This window comes from Erythrolamprus reginae, chromosome 5 (assembly GCF_031021105.1).
Source record: "Erythrolamprus reginae isolate rEryReg1 chromosome 5, rEryReg1.hap1, whole genome shotgun sequence".
NCBI lineage: Eukaryota > Metazoa > Chordata > Lepidosauria > Squamata > Dipsadidae > Erythrolamprus > Erythrolamprus reginae.
In genome coordinates, this window is record NC_091954.1 from 18,028,755 (window position 1) to 18,055,484 (window position 26,730).

Below are 26,730 nucleotides of genomic sequence, written 5' to 3' on the forward strand. Positions count from 1 at the left end.
TGAAAGAATAGAAGAGATATAGGAATAGAAGAAAGGTATAGAAGATATAGGAGAGCAATAGGACAGGGGACGGAAGGCACTTTAGTGCACTTGTACTCGCCCCTTACTGACCTCTTAGGAATCTGGATAGGTCAACCGTGGATAATCTAAGGGTAAATTGTTGGGGGTTTGGGGATGACACTATGGAGTCCGGTAATGAGTTCCACGCTTCGACAACTCGGTTACTGAAGTCATATTTTTTACAGTCAAGTTTGGAGCGGTTAATATTAAGTTTAAATCTGTTGTGTGCTCTTGTGTTGTTGTGGTTGAAGCTGAAGTAGTCGCCGACAGGCAGGACGTTGCAGCATATGATCTTGTGGGCAATACTTAGATCATGTTTAAGGCGTCTTAGTTCTAGGCTTTCTAGGCCCAGGATTGAAAGTCTAGTCTCGTAGGGTATTGTTTCGAGTGGAGGAGTCTTAAAATTGCCAAGGTTGGAGTCTCCTTGCTACAGTGCAGTGGTTCTCAACCTTTCCAATGCCGTGGCCCCTTAATTCAGTTCAAGAACCCCAAAGGGTCTCGACCTCCAGGTTGAGAACCATACTATAGCACATCTATGGCATTTCAGATTCCCTCAGTCCTAAAATCTCCAACTTAGCGTGGTACGGGTTTGACTTTGAAGGGCGTGTAAAATGTAATTAAAAAAACAAAGAAGCACCACAATGCTTGGTTTACACCACGTCCTTCTTTTCCCCTGGCTCTTCCCCACGTTGGCCGACCAGAATCAAGAAAGGCCACATTAAGGCGGCTTTCAGGAGCTGGGTGGGGGTGGAGAATGACGGGATTCCGCGCCGAGCACAGAAGGGAGCCACGCGCAAAGCAGCCCCGAATCCGACCCGAACTGCCATTCGGAAACGATCGAGGAGGAAGAGGACGGTGGCATCACGTGACCGACGCCTCCGCAGCCAAAGCCTCTACTTCCTCCTGCGCTGCCACCGCTTTTTTTTTAATTCAAACCTTGCTTCGTCATGTGACCCGTTTGTTGTTGTTGCGGCGCTACGCAGGGCTACTGCCCGCGTGGGCGTCGGCCGGGTCACGTGCTGCGTTTAAATCTCTCTCTCTCTCTCTGAGGTGGGGGTGGGGGCCGCTTTTATCTGCGGCGCCACTACGAGCCACTGACGGCGGGTGGAGGAGGGGGGGGGGGAAGAAACAGGAGGAGGGGGAAGGAGGCAGTCGCTCCTGCTCCAAGATGGCCGACGAGGAGATGCCACTCCTCCATTCCCGGAGCGGCAGCCGCCGCGACAACAACAACGGCGCCGTGGCGGCCGCTGACGCCGAGAGCCCCGAGCCCGCTCTCAAGCGTCAACGCCAGGCTTCGGTTGAGCAGAGCTGCGCGGCGGCGGCGGGAGCCGGCGGGGAGGCAGACGCGGCGCCTCTGCCGGGAAGGGCTGTCGAAGAGGGCCTGAAAGGGGACAGGGCGGTCCCTGCCGCCTGTGTCAGCGGCGAGGTGGCCGCGCCGGCCGGGGCGGGAGAAGGCTGGAGTTGCGCGGAAAGCGGGACCCGCTGGTGGGGCCTGGTCCGAGAGGAGCCGCCGCTGTCGCCGCACCAACGGCAGCTGCCGTGGGGGCAGAGCCAAGGGGAGGGCGCGGAGGCGGTGCCCGCCGGAGAAGCGTCGGAGACGGCCATTGGCTGCGGGCCGGCGCAGTCTTCGAACGGCGAGGCTGAAGCGGAAAGGGCGCCGCAAACCGGTGAGAAGCCTCCGGGGATGGACTGAGGGAGGGGAGCCAGCTGTCCGGAGCAGCGGCTCCTCAGTCTTGACAGCGAGGCAGTTTGGCGTCCGGTAGTGGCTGCCCCCCTCTTTAAAACGGGGCTTCTCTGATAGGAGTCTCCCTCCCGGCCCTTGACAGGTTGACTCAAAAGTCATTCGGTTCATCCAAAACCGGCGCCTCTCCTGCTTGTATCTGGGCTTTCTTGGTCGCTATCGGTAGATAGATATCCCGGCCCCTTTTAACTCTTCATTTCTTGTTTATGGTAACACGTGGTTGAAGAGTGGAGCTTATTCTCGTTCTTGCAATCCAAGTACTGTATTATTATTATTTATTTATTTACAGCATGTCCTTATGGCGATGCAATCAATCATCTTTACTGGATTCACGAGAATTTATCCTAATGACTGACAGGACTTAGAAAATTGCAAAGGAAAACTTTAGCTCTTTTTTTTTAGTGAAGGTGAAGAAAAGTTATAACACTGTTAGTGCAGAATGTGTGAAGTTCAGTAGTGCAAGTGTTTTTTTATTAAAATTGGCTTGATTTTGAGATACTTAACTTGTACTAGACAGATTGATAATCATGTCCATTTAAAAAATGGACATGCATAGACAGTCATTGTCTAATTTTAGACTGCAATGCTGTATGGATTTGTCAGAAAATTAAATCAGTTCAGTATCACTTCTGTGTGGTGTGTGTGCACACACTTGCACATAAGCACCAACGCACAATCATATAGGATATAGAACAATTGCTTCAGTATCCTGTTCTATAAATGTTTGCTTGAAAGTCATCGTATTACATAATTGGAAGATATTTTTAAGCAAATACTGTACAAGAGTGCAACCTTAATGAGTTTAAACCTATGAATACATCTGAATAAACTGATAAAGCTTCATTTGAAATTAAGGAGAAAATGTATTTTTCTGAAATAATTGTTGGAGTAATTTAAAAGATTGAAAATATATTGCCATCTTAAAATCATTTTTACAACACTTTCTATAGAAATTATGCACAATAGTATAAAACAGAAAAAACTATTCTAAATGAGTCTCAGGACTTGTTTTTAACATTTGCTGTTTATACTGCAGATATTAATAATCCTTATACATCTAATTGTAGAAATGTAAGCAGAAATGTAATCTGCATTTACATTCTAAAGATGTAGAGGATTTTAAGAGGGCTCATTAAAATATTTTTAAAAAACTTTTCAACCACATGTTTTCCATTCATTGAAAATGCCAAAATTAAAACTAAATTTATCGTAGATTTCTTTCTATACAAAATAAAACTTACATTTACTGATTTTTATCTACCCAATACTATTACTATTATCTACCCAATACTATTACAATATAGCATATTACAAATATGATGGCACTACTTTTGTACAATAACTTTATCATTGTTTTACAGATAATATATTTTTTAGTGATGAAATTATTGCAAATGGCTTCCATTCTTGTGACAGTGATGAAGATGATAGAACCTCTCATGCAAGTTCCAGCGATTGGACTCCAAGGCCACGGATAGGTAAAATTTAGTTATTAATCTAAGGCAGTATTTCTCAGTTGTGACAACTTAAAGATATGTGGAGTTCAATTCTCAAAATTCTCCAGCCAGCCTCTTTTGGATTAAAATCAGCTCAGTTCTTCATTTATTTTCCTATCAACATTCATGGCATTGAATGTTTTATACAATCTGCCATTTGCTGCTTCTGAAATGTCTGTAATTTTTATTCCCCTGAGTTTGATAGCACTTAATCTTAAATTAACATCTGAAGAGAAGAATGCCACCTTCACAGAAGCATGGAACTATAGTATTCTCGGCGATTCTTTCTATGGCACATTAAATCCATGGTTAAAAGTTGTGGGCACAACAATCTTTGATTCTTTTTCAAATTGTTTTCCTCATCTGCTTTTTTACATACTTATCTCCATGTATACATATGAGAAGATGTTATATCGGTAATCCTCAACTTATCACTGATCACTTGTTCTGTCTGGGTCCCCCCAGACGCCAACACCAATCAAAAAGAGTAGCCAAACACACTGGTAAAAAGCAAAGGCAGTTTATATACTGGAAAGCAAACACAGGTATCAAAAACTGTTCTTACAGACAGGAACACGATGAAGCTTCACAGAGGTTTCACGAAGGCCAGGCAATAAAACAGGATTCTTGCTGGCAAAAACAACACTGGAGATAATAAAACCCACGCCTCCCCCAAGTCTTTCAGCCTTCTAGGCCACAAGCCAAGATCAGAGACGCCAAGAATCGAAGCAAGGTCACAGGACTCCCAGTTGATAACTCTCCACAAGACTGTAAGGGCGGGCCTGCCTTTTCAACCCTGCTGAGGAGAACCACACCCAAACCCAGCTGTTGCCAATTCAGGGATGGAAATACCTTTCTAATTGGCCCCTTCTTTGAGCCGCACATCTCTGCCTCATGTCTATTATAGCCTGTGCATCTTCATCCAATGAATCCAGGGTACTAGCTGGGGAGAGCCCCCCCCCCGGGGGTCTCAGGCTGCTCTCCCTCCTCTTCCTGACGTTCCTCTCCCCCATCTGCCTGGTCCTCCCCCTCCTGGTCACTGTCCTCCTCCTCTGGGCATGGATCCGGCAGAGCTCCAGCCGGTCCCTGAGGAGCCTCAGGCTGAATCACAACATCACTTAGCAATCATTCAGTGTTATGACCTACCTGAGGCAAGCAAGTTGGTTCTGAAGTTCTGACAGTCCTTTCCCCTCAGGCAGTCACATTTTGGGTGCTCAGCAACACAGCTGGTTGCTATGGTCACATGAGGCCTTTTGCAGCAGTTTGGCAAAAATTTGAAATTTTGTGTTGGTTATTGGCAAGAATAGTCATAGCAAAGAATGCTTTGCTTGATAACTGTGGTACTCACTGCATGCAAAGATTGTAAAATAATGGCAATCACATTGGTAGTTTATTAGGGCAATTTTATGATATTTTATTAGGGCTTTTTTGATCTTGTGGAAATAATGAAGGGGTGTTATAGATAAATTTGAGGAGATAAACACACAAACACAGACAACATCAAAAGGACAACTGGATGGGAAAAAATTGAAATCTTTCCCGAGTAAGAGTGACACATCTTTGAATAAGGTGATTCTGGGTGTTGCATATTCCTGACTGCTGATAAGATGTTAGAAGGTGAAAAAGCTTAAGGTTGCTGAATTGGAAGTTACTCATAATATCACTGCCTCTGCTTTTTATGACATGTTTTCCTATTCAAAGTACAGCAGGTGAAATTGTCTGCACAATTTTCTCATTTGCTTATTCTGTCAGAAACACCACAATTAAAATAAGTCATACTATATGACATAAAATTAAAATATAAAATACAAGATTAAAATATGTGGAAGTTAAGAGTTTCCCTGAAAAATGTCTGCTGTTAACACATTTGGGCATCCCCTGAGCAATAACCTATAGCTGGCTAATCGTTTCAATCCAGAAGCACTCAAAGTGTAGTGAGGTACAGTACTCATATTCTCATTTAATCTGTTTATACTATCTTGTGTTCATTTTATTTTATTTTCTGTAATAGGTCCATACACCTTTGTCCAACAACATCTCATGATAGGCACAGATCCACGTGCAATTCTGAAAGACCTATTACCAGAAACAATTCCTCCTCCTGAATTGGATAATATGACCTTATGGCAAATTGTCGTCAATATTCTCTCAGAACCACCTAAAAGAAAAAAGAGAAAAGATATTAATACTATAGAGGATGCAGTGAAACTCCTGCAAGAATGCAAAAAAATAATTGTATTGACTGGAGCTGGGGTATGTATTCACAAATAGAATATATCCTACTCTGATGTTTTAATATGCTCATTCAGTATAAATGCTATGTAAAAATGTCAAACCCTGCAAATGCTAAGGTGCATATTTTACTTGCATGATCAATTTTATAAATTAAGTATAAGGGTGAAGCCAATGCTCTAATCAATTTTAGACAGTAAGAGGCAACCCTGGACCCTTCAGATTTTAAAAAATTTTTTGCTGTTGGTTATGCTGATTGGGACCAATTTCTGAAAAGCACCAAATTGGTAATAGTTTCTGTAACTTTTTGAAATAGCAGCAACCCTTAGTGTTGTAGTTCAAGTTATTTGACCCTATGACAACCATTAAGTGTTGTACCACATGTTTCCTGACAAATTTATATTTTCTTTTATGTACACTGAGAGCATATGCACCAAGACAAATTCCTTGTGTGTTCAGTCATACTTGACCAATAAAGAATTCTATTCTATTTGCTGGTTATATTACTACATTACTATGTTGCTACCGTTATATATTAGCATTTCCTCACATGGTAATTTTTTCCTGTAGTTACAAAGAAATACAGTGGTACCTCATGATACGCAGGAGGAGGTTCGTAAGGTGAAAAGTTTGAATCAATGTAAAAGCAAATAATGCGTGCAAATCCTTCAGGAAAATCCCAAACTTTAGAAGGGAGGCGAACAGAGGGCAGGGAGGAGCAGCTAAAGGGGGAGGGTGGAAGAAGCAAGGCTAGGCTAAAGGGTGAGTGGGAAGGAAGAAAGGCAAGGGGGGCACCCCTCCCTTTTCTTTCTTCAAAAGACACTCTTTCAGTGCCTCTGCAAGCACGCCGTTCTCCTAGTTAATTGAATGGAGTCTTTTCCCCACTCCAAGCCACCCCTCCCTTTTCTTTCTTAAAAAGACATCCCCCTCATTGCTTGCAAACACGCCGTTCTCCTAGTTAATTGAATGGAGTCTTTTCCCCACTCCAAGCCACCCCTCCCTTTTCTTTCTTAAAAAAAGGGGGGGGGAAGAAACCCCTTCATCTTAGCAGCTGCGGCTTGGGTTCGTAAGGTGAAAATAGTTCGGAAGAAGAGGCAAAAAAATCTTAAACACCGGGCTCGTATCTTGAAAAGTTCGTTAGAAGAGGCGTTCGTAAGATGAGGTAGCACTGTACACTGTTTCTTTTGCAGTTAGACTTTCCTCATGTAGGTTTTTTTAAGTTTATCAGTGAGTATTTCACAGGTCATTCTGGATCAAATAATCTTTGTTACTGTAATTTCAATAATGTTAGCAACTGTCTGCTACATATTCTATGTTTTGCTTTTCGTTTTAGGTATCAGTTTCTTGTGGTATTCCTGACTTCCGATCAAGAGATGGTATCTATGCTCGCCTAGCAGTTGATTTCCCAGATCTTCCAGATCCTCAAGCAATGTTTGACATAGAATACTTCAGGAAAGATCCAAGGCCATTTTTCAAATTTGCTAAGGTGCTAATTGTCTCGTTGATTTTTTTTAATCTTTGGAAGATAATCATTTAAAAACTTCCAACAGACTTTGTACATCTAAATCTTTTTATTTGAACACCCCATTTAGGTCACATTGGGAAAGATCCAGTGAAGTTGTCCTGGTGAAATACTATAGATCCACCAGCAAAATCGATTTTCCCCCTCATATATCTGCTTGCATCATAAATCTGCCCTGGATGAGGAGGGGATTTGGAACAAACTTGAGACATAGAGAGGACACAAAGGAGAGATGTACTAATTTGATACTGCACCTATTTATGGAGTGTATCTTATTATTTTCACAAATCCACAAACCCACGTATACCCAATCAACCTCAACTTGAGGTTCAGCATGAATAAGGACAGTGATAGATTAAATTCCTTAGATTTGGGAAATTCTGTAGGTTTTCTCCCCAGCATAATGCATGACTTAGAGGTCATCATTGAAGTTAGTTGATAGACGAATTAGGATTTAGGATCTATTAGTTTCATTAAATATATTATTGCCACCTCCTTAGACGGACCCTGGACTGCTTACAAAGTATACTTTAAAAAGATACAAAACAAATGGCCAGACTAAAAACAGTCATTAAAATAAAGCATGACAGCCCCCATCTTCAAAATAATATTCCCCTGGCCTGGTAACAAAGCTAGATTTTAAAGACTTTTTGAAACCCTAGATGAGAGATTCTATCTGCAAGGATGCTATAATGGCGATGGGAAAGGGGTGCTATGACAGAAAATTCACATTTTCTAGATCCATGTAGATTCTACATTAACATTCAGTGCTAATACAGATTGTGCTCTGGATTATTTTGCCTTTAGCAAAGTAGATACGGCAGTTTTCTGTCCTTCCCAATCAATATTTATGCAATTTGCAGTGTTTAAGGGCATGATTTTCTACAATTAAGTTGTATTGTTTGGTAAATTCACAGGTCAGTAATATTTGTGGGGAGAATTCTGTTGTCTCAGTAATATTTCAAGCTTGTGAAATTTCTTAAACATTAATTTAAATTCTGAGATTTGGATTATATATGTGGTATCCTATTTATATACTCAGAAGTGAGCTGTATTAAATGTGTAGGGTTGCTCTTTTAGTATTCTGTTCCCAATAACTATGGGAAGCTGCAGCAAGATACAGTTTCCAAACTATGTGCCCCAACAATTCATTTCCCTTACCAAATAGTAGATATGTAAGAAAAAATGCATTTGATGAATTTTTCAATACAGTGTTCCCTCGATTTTCGCGGGGGATGCGTTCCGAGACCGCCTGCGAAAGTCGAATTTCCCCGAAGTAGAGATGCGGAAGTTAATACACTATTTTTTGCTATGAACAGTATCACAAGCCTTCCCTTAACACTAAACCTCTAAACTGCAATTTCCCATTCCCTTAGCAACCATTTAGATTATTACCATGTTTATTTATTAAAGTTTATTAAAAAAAATATTTATTAAAGGCGGACGAAAGTTTGGCCATGACGTATGACATCACCGGGCGGGAAAAACCGTGGTATAGGGAAAAAAACAGCAAAGTATTTTTTAATTAATATTTTTGAAAAAACGTGGTAAGTTCAAACACGCGAAAATCAAGGGACCACTGTAATAGTATTTATTGTATGTTGAAATTGTAGATGTAGTGCCATGTAACAATTGCAGAGATTATTGACAAAACCTTGTTTGCATTCTTTTGCAGGAAATATATCCTGGACAATTTCAGCCATCTCTTTGTCATAAATTTATTGCTTTAATGGATAAAGAAAGAAAACTCCTTCGCAATTATACTCAGAACATAGATACACTGGAACAAGTTGCCGGAATTCAAAGGATAATCCAATGCCATGGTAAGTGAAATATACCTTCTTTTCTATCCTAGATACAGAGTTATAATAAAGATGAGGAGAAAATGGTCACAACTAATCAAAGCCACACTGTCTAAAAATCCTCCCCTGTTGTGACATTTTATAACAAACTCATAACAACTTTCCACAATTCCATTGTTGCATCTCCTCAATTACCTAGGTACACTCCTTTTAAGCTTTTTGTGATTGACACCATCAAGTCACGGTGACGCTGTGATTAAAGTACAGTACTGCAGGCTACTTCTGCTGCCTGCAGGCTGCCTGCAATTTGGCAGTTCAAATCTCACCAGGCTCAAGGTTGACTCAGCCTTCCATCCCTCCGAGATGGGTAAAATGAGGACCCAGGTTGGTGGAAGCAATATGCTGACTCTGTAAACCGCTTAGAGAGGGCTTTAAAAGCACTGTAAAGCAGTATAGAAGTCTAAGTGCTATTGCTACATGCTAACACCTTTAGTATGTCTCCTGGATATACCATTATCTTCACCATCACAGTGGCCCCCAATAATATACAGGGAAGTCAGAACTCTCATTAACTAGAATAAGTGTGATAAAGTTCAGTGACTATGTTTCCTCCCCCCTCCCACTGGCTAATTAAATCAAATTCATATTGTCATGTCCCTGTATTAGCCTCATACATTCATCACACAGCCAAAATTTTAGAGAACTGGAAAGAAGCCATAATTGTCCCCTTATATAAAAAGGGTGATAGGAATTTAATTATAAATTAAATAATTTATATCTAATTATATGCCTATTGCATCATAAAGGTAGTTCTCAACTTAAAATGGGTTACTTAGTGACAGTTTGAAGTTAGTATTGACTCCCCACAAAAATATTTACTTCTGTTTCTGGCAAAAAAAAACCCTGCCCATTGTGAATAATGCATTTACTTAAAGACCTGGCAATAACCGTAGATTTGTTTAATACTGAGCAAAATGCCATTAAATGGATCTGCTATGTTGATGAAGCACTTATTAGCAGCATAACTTAAATCCATACCTTCAGGCTCAAATACAGTCCTAGGTCCAGTACTATAGTAAACTATAAACCAGGTACCTATTTAGCAAACTCCAAATGTGGGTAATAAAAAAGGGAATAATAATTTTGAACAAGTAGAGTTTCAACTGGGACAATCTACTGCAGACTAGTAGTGCTTCAACATCTGCCAATAATATACCAACCACCCTTAACTTGAATCTATGCAGCCATTTATTGATTTTAACGCAGTTTTTGATAATATATCAAGAGTAACAGTTTGAGACATTCTGAACAGATCCTCTATAGACAAAAAAGCCCTGCTTTGTCAGGCACAGGCGTTTGTAAACATGTTCCTAATCAATAAACTGCAAAAAACATCCAGCCTTACATACAACCAGAGATCTTTCCAACTTTATTCAAACTGTACAGACGTATTCTAGCACCATTTTTAAACATATATATCAACTCTCTAATTAAAATCTTTCAGATGTGCTCTCTCTAATCATCTTCAAATTTGAGGGTCCTATTCCTCTATCAAAGGCAACACTCCAACTATTACAATATTCAGCTACTTGCTTGATTTCATATACTGCATACAAATGAATATATTAAAAGTACATGTATTACTGATAAAATCCCTGAGTGGGAAAAAAGCCTTGACAACTAGCAGATTCCTTTACTATATGCTGGTATGTTTATTTCAGGTTCCTTTGCAATGGCTTCTTGCCTCATCTGTAAATACAAGGTGGATTGTGAAGTTGTACGAGGAGATATTTTTAATCAGGTAATTATTGGTTTAGAATTGACTGGTGAAAAAACTATATTAGAAATGCTATTAAATACATTGAAAATATACTGTAAGCATGCAAAACCTTTTTGTTAAAACTGATCCCATGCAACTTAAAATATAGCATTCTCTGACTTTAAATATGTGAATCGTAGCTATATATACAGTAATTATTGTGATTACTTTTCTTTACAAAGAGCCAGTTGGAGGCTCCATAGTGGCATTATATATAATTATTTATTTATCTTTGCATCTGATCAGTTCTCCATTTGAAAAAGACAATGGGAGTTAAATGCAAAGAATAGTTCATTGCTTAATAGTGAAACTGACTAATGATATCTAGTACAAAGTACTGAATTTTTAAAAAGGATCAATTGAAATAGTTTTGCAGTTCCCCCTTAAAGATCATGTTCTGCTCGAACATATATTTAAGAAGTATTGAAGAAAGTATGTATGCTTCACCAGGACACCATAGTATTCTTTGAACACCCAAAGCACTGTCTCCAATTTCTTAAATGACAGGAGTACAATTAAGTTAAACATTACTTTTTAATAAAGTCAGTGAAAGCTAAAGGCAACCTCTCCTTTAATAAAGGTTTTTAAGTAAGACTGCTAGTAGTTTGATGGTGGTGCCGTTACTCTTGATTTTCATGTATCAGCTAGGGTTGGCCTACATGGTCTTTGTATGTTATTACAAAAATTACCACCTCACAAATGTAAAATTTGCAGTGTCAGAATTTCATGTGCGAATTTCAGTTCTGGCTTTACACCACTATTTCACATGGCTGCTAGTAAACTACCTTGCTCCACCCAATAATGTTAAGGATTCTTCTTACTTAGAGGCTCAATCTGAGGCAGGTCTGACACCACATTTATAATAGCTCTGGTAATTATTACAGTAGCTGTGCTAGAGTTTATTTTGATTTTCAGTAATATTCCAATGACATGGAAATGAAAATAGATTTCATCTGTCTTTTCCTAGGGGAATTTTTACAAAAAGTCACAACCTCACTCAGTAAAAACATTGTAGTAATAGGCTAATTGAACAAAACACTGCAGTGCTGATGATTCTTACCTAATTTGGTAATAAAATGTCTGCAAGCAAAAAAGCAAGTTCAAGGAGCATCACATAGCAGCCTTTTACAAGGACATAATTAATCTGCGGGGAGGTTATGTGATAATGTGACAAAAGGAAGTGAACTCACATTCAATTCAATTCAATTTATTAGATTTGTATGCCGCCCCTCTCCGAAGACTCGGGGCGGCTCACAACAATAATAAAAACAATATTCCAATGAAAACAAATCTAATATTAAAAAGCACATAAAACCCTATCATATTTAAAAAAGCAAACAACATATACATACCCAAACATAAATATAAAAAAGCCTGGGGGAAAGGTGTCTCAACTCCCCCATGCCTGGCGGTATAGATGGGTCTTGAGTAATTTACGAAAGACAAGGAGTGTGGGGGCAGTTCTAATCTCCGGGGGAGTTGATTCCAGAGGGCCGGGGCTGCCACAGAGAAGGCTCTTCCCCTGGGGCCCGCCAAACGACATTGTTTGGTCGACGGGACCCGGAGAAGACCAACTCTGTGGGACCTTATCAGTCGCTGGGATTCGTGCGGTAGCAGGCGGTTCCAGAGGTACTATGGTCCAATGCCATGCAGGGTTTTAAAGGTCATAACCAACACTTTGAATTGTGACCGGAAACTGATCAGCAGCCAATGCAGGCCACGGAGTGTTGCAGAATGATATCTAAGCAAATAACAATGCTAGAATAGGAGAGATGAATCTTGCAAAAGAATGTTTAGAAGGTTGAAGACAATAAGATGGCTAATTGCTCTATAATTGGACATAATTGCTGTAATTTTAAAAGGTTTTATAGGCAATTTCAGTTCTGGCAGATTATTATGACACACCAATATGCAACCTATGTTGTGCTTCATTCTTTTATTAAAAGTTTGTCACTTATGAATGCTACTCCTATAAAATGAACTCTGCTAATGCATATTCTTTAATCAGGTTGTTCCTAGATGTCCCAGATGTTCACCTGATGAACCCCTTGCTATCATGAAACCAGAAATAGTATTCTTTGGTGAAAATCTACCGGAGCAGTTTCACAGAGCCATGAAATATGACAAAGATGAAGTTGATCTTCTGATTGTTATTGGGTCTTCACTTAAAGTAAGACCAGTAGCATTGATTCCAAGTGAGTATTGATTATGTATGTATTAAGAACAACAGAGAGTCCTTGTGTCAGTATATGTTTAGTGTTCATGATGAATGGTGCCAGAAACCATAGAATGTAGAGAACCTTGTAGATGTGGAAGGATGTTAGGAAAAAAAAGAAATATTATGTATATATTAATATACCTTAAATACCATAGAATTATGGATAAATAAGAAGAAATGAATAAAAAACTAAGACAAACAAATAAACAAATAAGAGAATTGTATTAGTAGAGATATGATTTAAGTGTTATATTAGAATTAGGGATAAGATTTTAGAATTATGTTAGAATTAGTTTATGTATTAAGACCTATTATAAAAAGTCAAACAAATTTCATCTTTTCATTTATATTAATAAGTTAACTTTAAGTATTTTTTCTTAAGTATTCTTTTTTCTGTATTGAAATTTTTACTTTTTGAATAAGCGGCGAAGATACAACCCCATTTTTATGTTTAATGTTAATTGAACGGGTTCAAAGACGGGCTACAAGAATGGTGGAAGGTCTTAAGCATAAAACGTATCAGGAAAGACTTAATGAACTCAATCTGTATAGTCTGGAGGACAGAAGGAAAAGGGGGGACATGATCGAAACATTTAAATATGTTAAAGGGTTAAATAAGGTCCAGGAGGGAAGTGTTTTTAACAGGAAAGTGAACACAAGAACAAGGGGACACAATCTGAAGTTAGTTGGGGGAAAGATCAAAAGCAACATGAGAAAATATTATTTTACTGAAAGAGTAGTAGATCCTTGGAACAAACTTCCAGCAGACGTGGTTGGTAAATCCACAGTAACTGAATTTAAACATGCCTGGGATAAACATATAACCATTGTAAGATAAAATACAGAAAATAGTATAAGGGCAGACTAGATGGACCATGAGGTCTTTTTCTGCCGTCAGATTTATATGTTTCTGTGTTTCTATGTTTGTCAGTATTGTCTATTTTATGAAAACTACAAATTTATTGGGGGGAAAAATACCATAGAATTAGGCAGCATTCATTATATGTATAGTTACATATATTCACCTAAAACTATCCAGTTGTTAATAGTTAACTTTATCTTTTTTTTCAATATGTAGGTTCCATCCCACATGAAGTGCCTCAGATTCTAATTAATAGGGAACCATTGCCTCATCTACACTTTGATGTCGAGCTTCTTGGTGACTGTGATGTTATTATCAACGAATTATGTCATAGATTGGGTGGAGAATATTCAAAACTTTGTAATAGTTCCATTCAGCTTTCAGAAATAACAGAGAAACCTCCACGGCCTCACAGAGAGTTTGAAAAACATTTAACGGAGTTACCACCCACTCCTTTAAACATTTCTGAATCCTCTGGTTCATCTGACAGAATTCCATCACAAGATTCTCAGGTGATACATTCAGAACATTTTGGTCAATATAAAGCAGGAAAGTCTGATGTTGCTTTGGAATCTAAAGAAAACTCTATAGAAGAAAAACCACTAGAAGTCCATAACTCTTTAGAAAATTCAGAAAGTACTCTTGGTCAGTTAGAAACTACAGAACAGGTGAAGGAACCTGGATCCAATCAAAAAGAAAACAAAGAAAGAAGTGAAAAAATATCTGTTGAAACAGTGAGAAAATATTGCTTGAATAGATGTGCAAAAGAGCAAATTAGCAAGCGACTTGATGGTAAGTGCTAAATCTATTTTAAAAGCACCGCTTTGAGTATTTTCATAGTATGCTTTAGAATAACTTGGGGTACTCAAATAAATTCTGTCTTGAATGCTTCAATGTAACATAGTATCATTCAGTTAAACATTGGTCAAAAAAACCAACGCCTACACTAGCCTGCTATCATGTAATTATGTTATAGCAGTGTTTCTTAAATTGTTTTCCTGTCAGGACCACCTTCCCAATTTTAAAAATTATGTAGCATGTCCTCGTCCCCATTTTTTGTAAAATATTTTATCAATATTTATCATGCTAAATATTTAATATTGATTAGTTTATTGCCATTAGCCAGTTCCTATGAGCCGGGGTGGCACAGCGGTTAGAGCGTAGTACTGCAGGCTATTTCTGCTGACTGCTGGCTGCCTGTAATTTGGCAGTTCAAATCTCACCAGGATCAAGGTTGACTCAACTTTCCAACCTTCTAAGGTGGGTAAAATGAGGACCCAAATTGTTGGGGGCAATAGGCTGACTCTGTAAAACACTGTAAAATGGTATATGTCTAAGTGCTGTTGCTATTACTGTTTGTCATAATTTGATGGGGTTGTTATTGTTCAGCAGGCTGGGAAATAATTTACTTCTACAGATCTTTGAGAGGGTTTTGGGGACCCGCAGGGATCCTTGGGTGAATACACTTTGAGAAATACTAACACAGGACAGAAAATAGAGAATTAAATGGATTATAGCCAAAGAGCTAATCTATTATTAAAAACCTGAAATGAATTAACTATTTTGTATATAAACTATTCCAATTAATGGATTTTATTTTTAAATCAGAGTTGGTTTAGAGGAGCAGGAATCCCTGTAGTCATTTCTCTTAGACAGGAGGCTTGGCTCTGAATAGATAAGTGTGGCTGAAGTGATCAGGTTTCAGGTTTGCAGGGTCTACTTCACCTCATTCATATTCATCAGCAGGTGCAGTAATATTCTTTATGATAATGGAATATTAGAATTAAGGCCTAACAATCCTCTAAAAGCATCTTCAGAAATCTAGAGAATCTACTCCTTCAAACTTTCTTTTATCTTTTTAGCCCAATTTAGAAAATGGGGAGGAGAAATAAACGTTTTATAGCATATTAAGAGATAAACATCATGCTTGATCACCTAGTTCATGGTTGGCGAAGTGAGCGCCGGAAATTGGAAGATCAGCTCTGCAGCGCACATGTGCGGGAGTGTCAAAAACCAGAAGAGCAGTTCCCCCGATGCGCATATGCACGTTCCCCCACAGTTCCCCCTGCATGCGTGCACAGAGACCAGCAGACGGCTGCGAGAAACCAGAAGCTCAGGAAAAGCTGCTCTTCCGGTTTCTGGTGCTACCGTTTTGGCACTCCTGCATGTGCAAAGACCAGCTGGCCAGTCTTTGCCATGCACACCAGAACCCGGAAGAGCAACATGCAATGGTTGGTATGCCTAGAGAAATGGCTCTACATGCCACTTCAGGCACACGTGCCATAGGTTTGCCATCACAGGCCTAGTTCAAGAGATCCCATTCTGTTTTCTGACGGCACAATCCCTATGACTCTTGGAATAGAAATGTCACTATTATGGATAAATGTACATTTCATTGCAACATCTCCCCAAAGGTTTTATAGAAGGGCTTGAAATTGAGGCAATGAAAGTTTTAGCTCATGTTGTTCTAATTTATTTACTTAATAAAGTAAATATTTACTTAAAATCTTGCTATAGTGTGTTTATTTCCTGCCCATCTCAAAGTTCAAGGTGACTCTGAGCGGCTTACAAGATAAAATCCAATTTCAACAGTAATACATATAAAAACTGATTAAAGTTACAAAATTAAGACAAACTAAAAAACAAGGGTTAGGAGGAGGGAATATATTTTGGTGCACCAACCATCTCTAGCTAACAACCTCTCCTTCAGGACCCTAGCTTTCACAATCAGGTTTTGTTTCCTGAAGGTTAAAAGAGGGGGGGGGGGTCTTATCTCCTGTGGCAAGATGTTCCAATGAGCAGGAGCAGTTTCAGAACCCTCAAGTTTTAAAAAAAGCATTTCAGACCAATATGCATTCAATAAATATAACCCTGCCCACAGGCTTTCAAACTAAATGAATGAAAAACCTTATCATCCTTAGAACAAGTCTTGTAAGATAAATAGAAAAAAAATTGGAAGTGATCTTTTCTTTAGGCTGTAAGTGCATATTAGCTTATGTAATAAAGTGAATTGTATCATTTATCTTCATACTTTTTTCTACAGCATTAGGTAGAAGCCGGTATATGATATATTGCTGCAGGCATATTATTCACAAGCTTTTGTTTTTGCCTACAAGATGTAATGTGGGAATGTGTTTTGTATTTCTTACATTATCCATTTTGTTAATATTTTCGTTTGTTTTTCTTCCATTTCAGAATGTCAGTATGCTAAAGATAAAATCCTATTTTTAAAAAAAAATGTGTTTTTTTTTATCATACCCCTTGCTTAGTTTTTGTGAGAATATTTGTAGGGCAAACCCTTTGTGGTAATCTTAGACCTATTGCAGTCCTGTTATTCAGTCTGTGATGCTGATTTTTTAATTATTTTTTTTTTATGGTGAGATCTGAAGCTTAGGGCCATATTTATGTCATTAGACTGGATTTACATAATTCCTGACTTTTAGAGAAGAAGTTGATTTTAAGAAATGAAAAATAATTGGACTTAATTTGGACTTAAAACACATCTTGGCAATTAGATAATTACATAAATTGCATATGGTCTGCTTTCAGATGCAGTTCAAGAAGTCACTTATGACCTTTAAAGCCATTAATGCTATAGGTCCAGGCTGCCTAATGAGCCAATTTGTCCCGCTTAGGACATAGCTGTCCTCATGCTGTTTCAAAGGGCTTACTTCAGATCCTGTTGGTCAAAGAATTCAAATTGTCGGGATCCAGGAGAAGAGCCCTTCTCTGCTGCCGTGCCCATCCTTTGGAACATCTTGCCCTCTAAGTAAGATCCGCCCCCCTCCAAACTCATATCCTTCCACAACAACTTGAAGAAGACCGGGCTGTTAGCGATTGGCCTGGGGACCAGGTGGGGGAGGTCCACGCTGGGGGTGGCTACTAGATAGATGGCAGACTCCACTTCCCCTCCTCTGTGCCTTTTGCTCTTGACTCATCCATCTTTTCTGTTATCGTATTGATGTATCGTACATCAGTGTAGGAAGATGGGCAGGAAATAAATGTAACAGATAAATAACTCTTTATGTTTGCCTTGCTTTAAAAGTCTTAGAAACTGGTCCCCCATAAACAGAATTTGTCAGAGCCATTTTAAAGAGACGTAATACTGTATACATGTTAATGCATAGTGAAAAGTTAGGACTGTTCTAATTAAAGTTAATTCGGAAAGGCCATGAGTCATTAAAATGGAACGGTGTTTTTTTCTGAAGCATTTGAAACTAGAATAGAATTCTTTATTGGCAAAGTGTGATTGGACTCACAAGGAATTTGTCTTTGGTGTATATGCTCACAGTGCTCATAAAAGAAAAGATACATTTGTCAATGCGTTTGTTACTGTAACTAAATTGCAATAAACATCAACATACTATTGTTGGTTGTAAAACGCAAGAGGGAAAGCAGAGAGAAAAGAGAGAAAAGCAAGTTAATTTAGTGCTGCATAGTAATAGTTTTCCCTTGGTCCTTTACGATACTGACACAAATAAATATTTCCTTATTAAAATATAAGATGGAGAGCTCAGAACCATAAGTGTCATGCATTTATGTAAGATTGTATTCTTAATGATGATGCCATCTTTTTTCCATTTGTTGATGATCAAACCTGTTTTAGGTACTCAATATTTGTTTTCACCACCAAATCGCTATATTTTCCATGGTGCTGAAGTTTATTCAGACTCGGAAGATGATGTCATCTCCTCCAGCTCTTGTGGAAGTAGCAGCGGTAGTGGATCATGTCGGAGCCCAAGCTTAGATGTAGAAGAGGAGAGTGAACTGGAAGATTATTACAATGGCATAGAAGAAGACGAGGATGAGGAAGAGGAGGAAGATACTCCTGACAGAGAAGAGGAGAATGGATTTGAAGAAGATGGAACTGACCTTCCAGAATCATCTGTTGATGAATCAATTTCTATAAATCAGACAATAGAATTTGACAGTTCGCCAGACAAGTTGTAAGATAATTACTGATTTATTTCAGGAACTTTTCCACCACCGTTAGCAATTTTGGGCATGTTGGAATGAATGTGTACTGAATTCAGAACAAGGCAAATGACGATGTTTATAAACATTAGAGTAGATTTTCATGCATAGTTTTCTAACTTTTCCAATTGAATTCTATAAAGACACACTCAACACTAATCTTTATTGCATTTTGAGTTTTGTGGAAGGTACTAAGTATCTTTTACTGTCACTACATTCACTTTTATTTGTGTGTGTGTGTATTCACACATATACAATATTTTTGGCTTTATAAATTTCTCCCTGTGTTATTTCTGAACCATTTAAAAAGCCATCATAATATTAATATAATATAAAGGGAACAGCTAATCTAGACCAAAGAATGGTATTGTTCATGCCTCTCTTGCTTTGCAACATTTCAGTTTATGTCTCTCCTTAGTCTGCTGCTGCAAAAATATGTTGTTAAATATGAAGATTTTCCCAAATACCTATGGCAGCTATGTTTTCTGAACTCTTCATGTTGGGTATATTTGCATGCAATCATATTAGAAGTTAATTAGACATCAGTGAGCATCTGAAAATTCCTTAAATTACCAGAAAATAGCATTTTAAAAACCTATTTAAATAAATGAAAATGCTATTTTTAAAATAAAGGCTAAAATAAAGCAACTTTCTGTAGATACACAATAATGCTTATTGGCTTACAAAATTACAGGAAAAAAGTATTAGATAAGAAATCATTAAACCTGTTAACATGAGTATTTAGTGCAGGAAGTTGGTATATAAAACAATGTATAAAATCTTTGTGTACACTGCCAAGATGTGAATATTTAAGTGTTGGAAGGTGTATATATAATGTTCAGGATATAGATAGAATTTTTGCCCAAGAACAAAAATGTTTCTATACTTTTCAGTACTTTTATACAACATTCAATGAGAGCTACTCAGTAAAACACAAAATTTAATTTCACCTTAATTTTAAAGTATGCTGCTGAAAGGCTTCTCTGTTCAGAGAACCTCATACCACTCCCTTGATAGACTGAAGTAGAAAAAGCAGCAATAGAAATGAGTTCCAATGCTGCTTCAAAATTGCCTCTTGAAGTAGATATGTCAAATTTTACAGCTGTAGATGGTCTCAATCCTTTGTGCTTTGTTTGATTGTAAGTTCTTAATTTCTTCAAACCACTTTTCAGTTGGACCCGTAGTTAAAACCAGTTGCCAATAATTCTTTCGCATTTCTTTAATATTCCATTTTGAAATATATAGACAGCTGTTCTTTTCAAGTCAGGACATCCAATTTGTAACACAGCATAACAAAGTGTTAAAAATGGCATTTTGTGTTCTTTTGAAATGTTGGCATGTTTTCTTATTGTCCAAGTTATAAATAGAACTTGAACAACGACACTTAAAGAATGCAACATGTTTAGCTTGGCATGCATGTCAAACTGTATTTGTGCTATAGGAGATATTTTAAATGGAAATATTTTGTTTTAAATTATTTTTACAGTGTGGATTATTTTCTGATTTTATATTGTATATAGTGTCTTTTATGTAACCAACTGGCAGATGTTTTGTAGAAGATTGTTTAAATTGACCTAGCTCTCTTCCTGCAACTTTTGAAATACAAAACCAGTGTTTTATACTCAGTCTGATTTAAATCTATTAAATTGTTAACTTTTGGACGCTGTTACAATGTGTGCACATCTTGCATGCAATATGATTAAGTATGCAAAGTAATGTAGTTGGTGAGAAGTAATATGCTGCTGCTCCTATATTGTTCCAGTCATTTTTTAAATTTTTTATAACAATCTCTCCAAAACCAGGACCTCTGATGTAATAAAGACTGGGCCAAAAGCTTTGACCCCTTAGGGTGGGGAGACATCTGGCAAGCAACTTCTGCTGTGGCTGGCAGGACTATTTAGCCAAATTACCATAGCAACTTGGAGGGAATTTTTAAGGAGCTTCTTTTTAAATATTGAATACTCTTCCGTGGATTTTTATGCCAATTTTTTTAATCATTATTGGGAATTTAATAGTGCTTTGCTAGTTTCCTCACTGAATGGTCAGACCCTGACTGGTTCTAAGACACTTGAACTTGCTGTGTATTGTGTACATGCTGTTTACCAGTGGTGGATATGGGCTTTCTATACCTCCGGTTGTTTGCTCCTGATAACATCATGCACTTACCTTCAACAGGTATATACAGTCTTGATACTAGCAAAACGGGAAGTACAAAAGATGATGAGAGCAGCAGACTTACAAATTCTGGGTCCTATTGAAGTGAGGTTCCTCAACCACTGATGTAAAGGGGGGTGGCAGTAAGGCTACAGTGGTGGAGGAAGAGAGATTCGATACTGTACACTTGAGGCGAACTATGGTCTGCCACTGATTAGCAAATATTTGCAGGCTTCAGATTCTCTTCATCTTACATAGCTTACAATACCATTCCCTCTTTTTTCTACTTCCCTGTATTTACTACCCTTAGGCTTTTTCCAAATGCCTTTTACACCTCAAAATACATAGGCTTTGATCCGAACACAGATGAAACTAATATATGGACATAAAATATCACTCATACACTATTTTGCATATTTCTAACCAGGTCAGACAAAATTAGTAGTTAGTCCTTGTGGATTTATTTATTTATTTATTCATTCATTCATTCATTCATTCATTTATTTATTTATTTATTGGACTTATATGCTGCCCCTCGGTGGACTCGGGGCGGCTTACAACATTTTAGTAAAAATACAATAAATAAAACATTTCTAGGCCAATTAATAGAATAATTAACTTAAAATTTTCTTTAAAACTAAGCATTTAAGATCAAAGAAACACATACATGCTATCACACCAATATTAGTAATGAAACCAATTCACGTTTATCATCTGAGCCCTATAACAGCAACATTTTAAAGCACTACAAAAAATTTAGCTGTCATCAAATAAACCTGGTTTTGTTACATACCAGGTTTTATTTATTTATTTGTTTGTTCATTCATTCATTCATTCATTCATTTTTTATGCCGCCCTTCTCCTTAGACTCAGGGCGGCTTACAACATGTTAGCAATAGCACTTTTTAACAGAGCCAGCATATTGCCCCCACAATCCGGGTCCTCATTTTACCCACCTTGGAAGGATGGAAGGCTGAGTCAACATTGAGCCGGTGATGAGATTTGAACTGCTGACCTTCAGATCTGCAGTCCGCTTCAGTGGCCTGCAGTACAGCACTCGACCTGCTGCGCCACCCCGGTTACCTTGCTTGGGGTTCTTTTGTAAAGCAGGAAGGCGAAGAATAAAACAGGTATTGGAGACTAACCTGAACGCCTCTTCTCATATGTTGAACAGAGACAGTAGTCACGTGGGTAAGCTCGCTGTCCTAACCAATCAGGACCAAGCCAGAAGTCTTTAAAACACAGCCGGATCCGCCCCTTTCCCAGGTTTCACAAATCCGTAGACTTGGCTCCTGTTGGCTTTTGACTGAGTCGACTCCCAGCCAGATAATCAGAATAGAATAAGGAAAAAATTAAGAGGAAGAAAGGCATAATAGGAAGGGTGGTGACTACTATCTCCAATATATAAGAAGAGGTGTTCAGGTAAGTCTCCAAGCCTATTCTGAACGGATCCAGTAGTCACGTGGGACATACCAAAGAGAAGTGTCCCAATAGGGTGGGGATAACCGTTATAGGTCATGTGCCACCACACTCTGAAGTACCCTCTGTCCAAATGCCGCATCTGCAGGTGCGTAAGAGTCAATTTTGTAGTGGCTAATAACTGAGTTAGGAGAGGACCAGGTGACTGCTCTGCACACTTCTAGAGGAACTTGCGCTGCCCATGCTGCTGACGTTGCAGCACTACAGGTTGAATGAGCTGTGATGCCTCTCGGAATTGTAATGGGTGCTCCTGACCTATCTATTGATAAATGACCCTTTGTTACCTAGGGAACATGGGTGGTAGGCTACGAAGAGAGCTTCAGACTTATTAAACGTCTTGGTACGCTCAATATAAATCTGTAGAGCTCTGCTGACATCTAGGGTGTGCCATCTGATGCTCAACTGGTGTTCTGCTTGAGCAAAATGAAGGAAGTGTAATTTCCTGGGTTCTATGATGCATAGAGTTGACCTTAAGTAGGAAGGTTGGATCTAATCTGAGAACCACCTTGTCCAGATGGAATTGCCAGAGATCCTGTCTAAGTGAAAGCCACCAACTCAGAAATCCATCATGCTGATGTAATGGCTACGAGGAACACCACCTTATAGGAGAGATGCCTTAAGGAAGCTTCTTTGAGAGGTTTGTATGGAGAAGTGGTAAGAGACGACAGAACATGAGGTAAGTCCCAAGTTGGATATCTGTGAATGACTGGGGGCCAAATGTTGGATATCCCCTTAAATAATTCTTGAATTGCGGAAAAATTCTGGAGCGATTCGCCTCTAGGGCCTGCAAGGACCGATAACAGGGCAGCTAGTTGTCTCTGCAGGGTATTGGCTGAGAGGCCTTTGTGGAAGCCTTGCATAAGAAACCGGACTATTTTTGGAAGTGGTATGTGAATTGGTGAAAATCCTTCAGATAGGCACTACAGTGATCCCCCGATTATCGCGAGGGTTCCGTTCCAAGACCCCTTGCGATAATCGATTTCTCGCGATGTAGCGGTGCGGAAGTAAAAACACCATCTGCGCATGCGCGCCCCTTTTTCCATGGCTGCGCATGTGCAGATGGTGTTTTTACTTCCACACCTGGGAAGACCCAGCAGCTGAAGAGCCGCCTGCCTGCCCGCTTGTCCGCCGCTTTTCCGCTTGTCCGCCGCTCTGGGAGTTGAAGACCCAGGGAAGGTTCCTTCGGCCGCCCACCAGCTGATCTGCTCGGCAGCGCAGTAGCAGCGAGGAGCCGAAGATGGGGTTTCCCCGTTGCCCACGCAAAGGGGAAACCCCATCTTCGGCTCCTCGCTGCTACTGCGCTGCCGAGCAGATCAGCTGGTGGGCGGCCGAAGGAACCTTCCCTGGGTGCCACCCGCTGCTCGAGAGCAAGAGGGGGAGAGATAGAGAAAGAGAGAGAAGGAAAGAAAGAGATGAGAGAGGGAGGAAGAGAGTGTGAGAGAGGAAGAAGCAAGATAGAGAAAGAGAGAGAGAAAGAAAGATGAGAAAGGGAGTGACGTCATCGGGTGGAAAAATCGCGATATAGCGTTTCGCAAAGATCGAGATCGCGAAACTCGGGGGATCACTGTACTTGCAAAATTTTGACCAGGTGTGGCCATATATGCGATTTGTAGAGGGCCTTCTGGATACTTGCATCACAATTATGGCATCAGGCTCATAGTCCTGGGATTCTAAATCTCTCTGGACAATCTCCATGCAGACAAGTGGAACCGCTCTGGATCTGGGTGAAATGATGCTCCTTATTGAAGCATATCCTCCAAAACGGGGAATCACCAAGGTGGCACAATGGATAGAGCCTGGAGGTCTGCAAACCAAGTGCGCCTTGGCCAATGTGGGGCGACTACAATGATCTGAGCGTTCTCCAAAAGTATTCGAGTCTGCGGAGAGGGGCGGCATACAAATCTAAATAATAAATAAATAAATAAATAAAAATTTCTGGATGAAATCCGATAGGATTGGAATTGGAGGGAAGGCATAGAGGATATTTGGGGGCTTGATTTCCTCCATTCCTGGAGTTGAGAACCTGGAGAAGAATCAAGGGAGTTGAGAGTTTGATGCAGTTGCGGGGTCGACCGTGGGGTGCCCGAATTGGAGACAGCTCTAATTGAATGTGGATGGAAGAAGTTTCCATTCTCCAGGGGGGTCTGTCTGTTTGTCTATTAGATTTGTATGCCGCCCCTCTCGTAGACTCGGGGCGGCTAACAACAATAATAAAACATATGACAAATCTAATATTTAAAATAACTAAAAACCCTTATTAAAAAACCAAACATACACACAAACATACCATGCATAAATTGTATAGTCTTGGGGGGAAAGGAATATCTCAATTCCCCCATGCCTGACGACAGAGGTGGGTTTTAAGGAGCTCACAAAAGGCAAGGAGGGTGGGGGCAATTCTGATCTCTGGGGGGAGCTGGTTCCAGGGGGTCAGGGCCGCCACAGAGAAGGCTCTTCCCGTGTCCCACCAAACTACATTGTTTAGTCGATGGTACCCGGAGGCCAATTCTGTGGGACCTAACTGATCGCTGGGAGTCATGCGGGAGTCAGGTGGGATAACCAGTACGCTTGCAGATTGAGTTTCCCTGAGATGTGGTCTGGTGTTAGACTGTATGTGCATCTCTGCCCACAATCCCAATCTCATATGGTCTCTCACATCAAGGCCTTGGAATGAGTCCCCCCTTGGCAACATGTAGATCTTCGTTGCCATGTTGTCTGTGAGGACTAAGATGTGTTTGCCTGCTACTTGGTGGCAGAATTGCTTCAGGGCCAATGAAACTGCCCTAGGTTCGAGCCAATTTATGGGTTGTGCTTCTGTTGCTGACCCTGTCCCTGGGCTACCAGACCGCATCACTGACTGTGCACCTACCAGCCAAAGCACCATGATGCACTAAGAGGTGCTTTGGCTGGTTCTCTGAAACGGTAATAACCACCATTGTAGTTCTTTGGGATGTAACCTCACCCATGGAGTGATGCCAATGCATGAAATCATTTTGCCTAGGAGAGATGATAGTTGGGCTATAGGAGCCTACTTTGATTTTTTTTACCTGATTAACTAAATCTCTGATGCTGCTTTACCTATTCTGGGATAAGGAGACTGCGTCTTGAACTGATCAAATTGAGTCCCTAAATGTTGGACGACTGTGGAAGGGACTAGCTGACTTTTGGAAAGATTTATTGATAACCCATGGCGTTGTAAGGCGTCTATGGTTGAGCAACAAGCTCTGTGAGTTACTGGCCATAATATCTAGAGATAATTTGGATCTGGTTGCCATAATTGAGACATAGTTTAAGGACACAATTCAAAGTGTTGACCTTTAAAGCCCTACATGGCATTGGACCAGAATACCTCCGGAACCGCCTTCTACTGCACGAATCCCAGCGGCCGATAAGGTCCCACAGAGTTGGCCTTCTCCGGGTCCTGTCGACTAAACAATGTCGTTTGGCTGGTCCCAGGGGAAGAGCCTTCTCTGTGGCAGCCCCGGCCCTCTGGAATCAACTTCCTCCGGAGATTAGAACGGCCCCCACCCTCCTTCTCTTTCACAAGTTACTTAAGACCCACCTATATCGCCAGGCATGGGGGAACTAAGACATCTCCCCCAGGCTTATTATATTTCATGTCTGATGCGTATGTGCTGTATGGTTTTTAATTGTTGAGGTTTTTATATATTTTATTATTAGATTTGTTCCATAGTTATACTGTTTTTATTACTGTTGTGAGCCACCCCGAATCTTCGGAGAGGGGCGGCATACAAATCTAATAAATTGAATTGAATTGAATTGACTCCAATTAATGGAAAATATCCGTACCAGGATATACATTGTATAGGAAGGATAGAGTAGAGTGAAGGGAGATGAAGTAGCCATTTACATTAAGGAAAGTCTAAAAGCAACACTAATTCAAAATACATGTAAAGAGCTAGAGACTCTCTGGATTTGCATGCAAACTAAAGAGGGTTCTGTCATTAGAATTGGGGTGATCTATAGGCCTCCAGGGCAATCTGAGGAATATGACAACAAGATGGTGGATGAAATTACCCAAATGGCAGTAAATGGAGATATTGTGGTTATGGGTGATTTCAACATGCCTGACGTTGACTGGAATATCCCTTGTGCCCTTACATGCAAAAGTAAGAATATAGTAGAGGCCCTTACAGGAACAGCTCTAGCACAGGTGGTTAAGACACCGACTAGAGGGGAGAATATTCTAGATTTAGTTTTTACGAATGGGAATTGGGTTTCAGAGGTTAAGGTGGGAGAAAATTTAGGTTGCAGTGACCACCTGTTTTTGGTTTGATGTAAAAACTGATTGTGAGCAATCCTATACTACAACCAAAGTATTGGATTTCAGAAAAACAAATTTTAATGAAA

The 26,730-nt window shown here is 39.7% G+C and overlaps 1 protein-coding gene across 5 annotated transcripts; it reads left to right on the forward strand.

Moving 5' to 3' along the window:
• Positions 1–1,159: 1,159 nt before the first annotated feature.
• SIRT1 (sirtuin 1) lies at positions 1,160–20,393 on the forward strand. 5 transcript variants are annotated; one of them, XM_070752172.1, is made up of 10 exons: positions 1,160–1,727; positions 3,163–3,279; positions 5,309–5,550; positions 6,863–7,015; positions 8,727–8,874; positions 10,575–10,654; positions 12,681–12,867; positions 13,969–14,544; positions 17,388–17,521; positions 18,359–18,446. In XM_070752172.1, the coding sequence occupies exons 1-9, from the start codon at positions 1,229–1,231 to the stop codon at positions 17,519–17,521; spliced, it is 2,136 nt and encodes a 711-aa protein (XP_070608273.1). In that variant the 5' UTR covers positions 1,160–1,228; the 3' UTR covers positions 18,359–18,446. The 5 variants fall into 5 exon arrangements, with proteins under 5 accessions (XP_070608273.1, XP_070608272.1, XP_070608276.1 ...); XM_070752171.1 differs by lacking the exon at positions 17,388–17,521 and having other exon boundaries at positions 18,359–20,393; XM_070752175.1 differs by lacking the exons at positions 17,388–17,521; positions 18,359–18,446 and adding an exon at positions 17,302–17,384.
• The last annotated feature ends 6,337 nt before the right edge of the window (positions 20,394–26,730 follow it).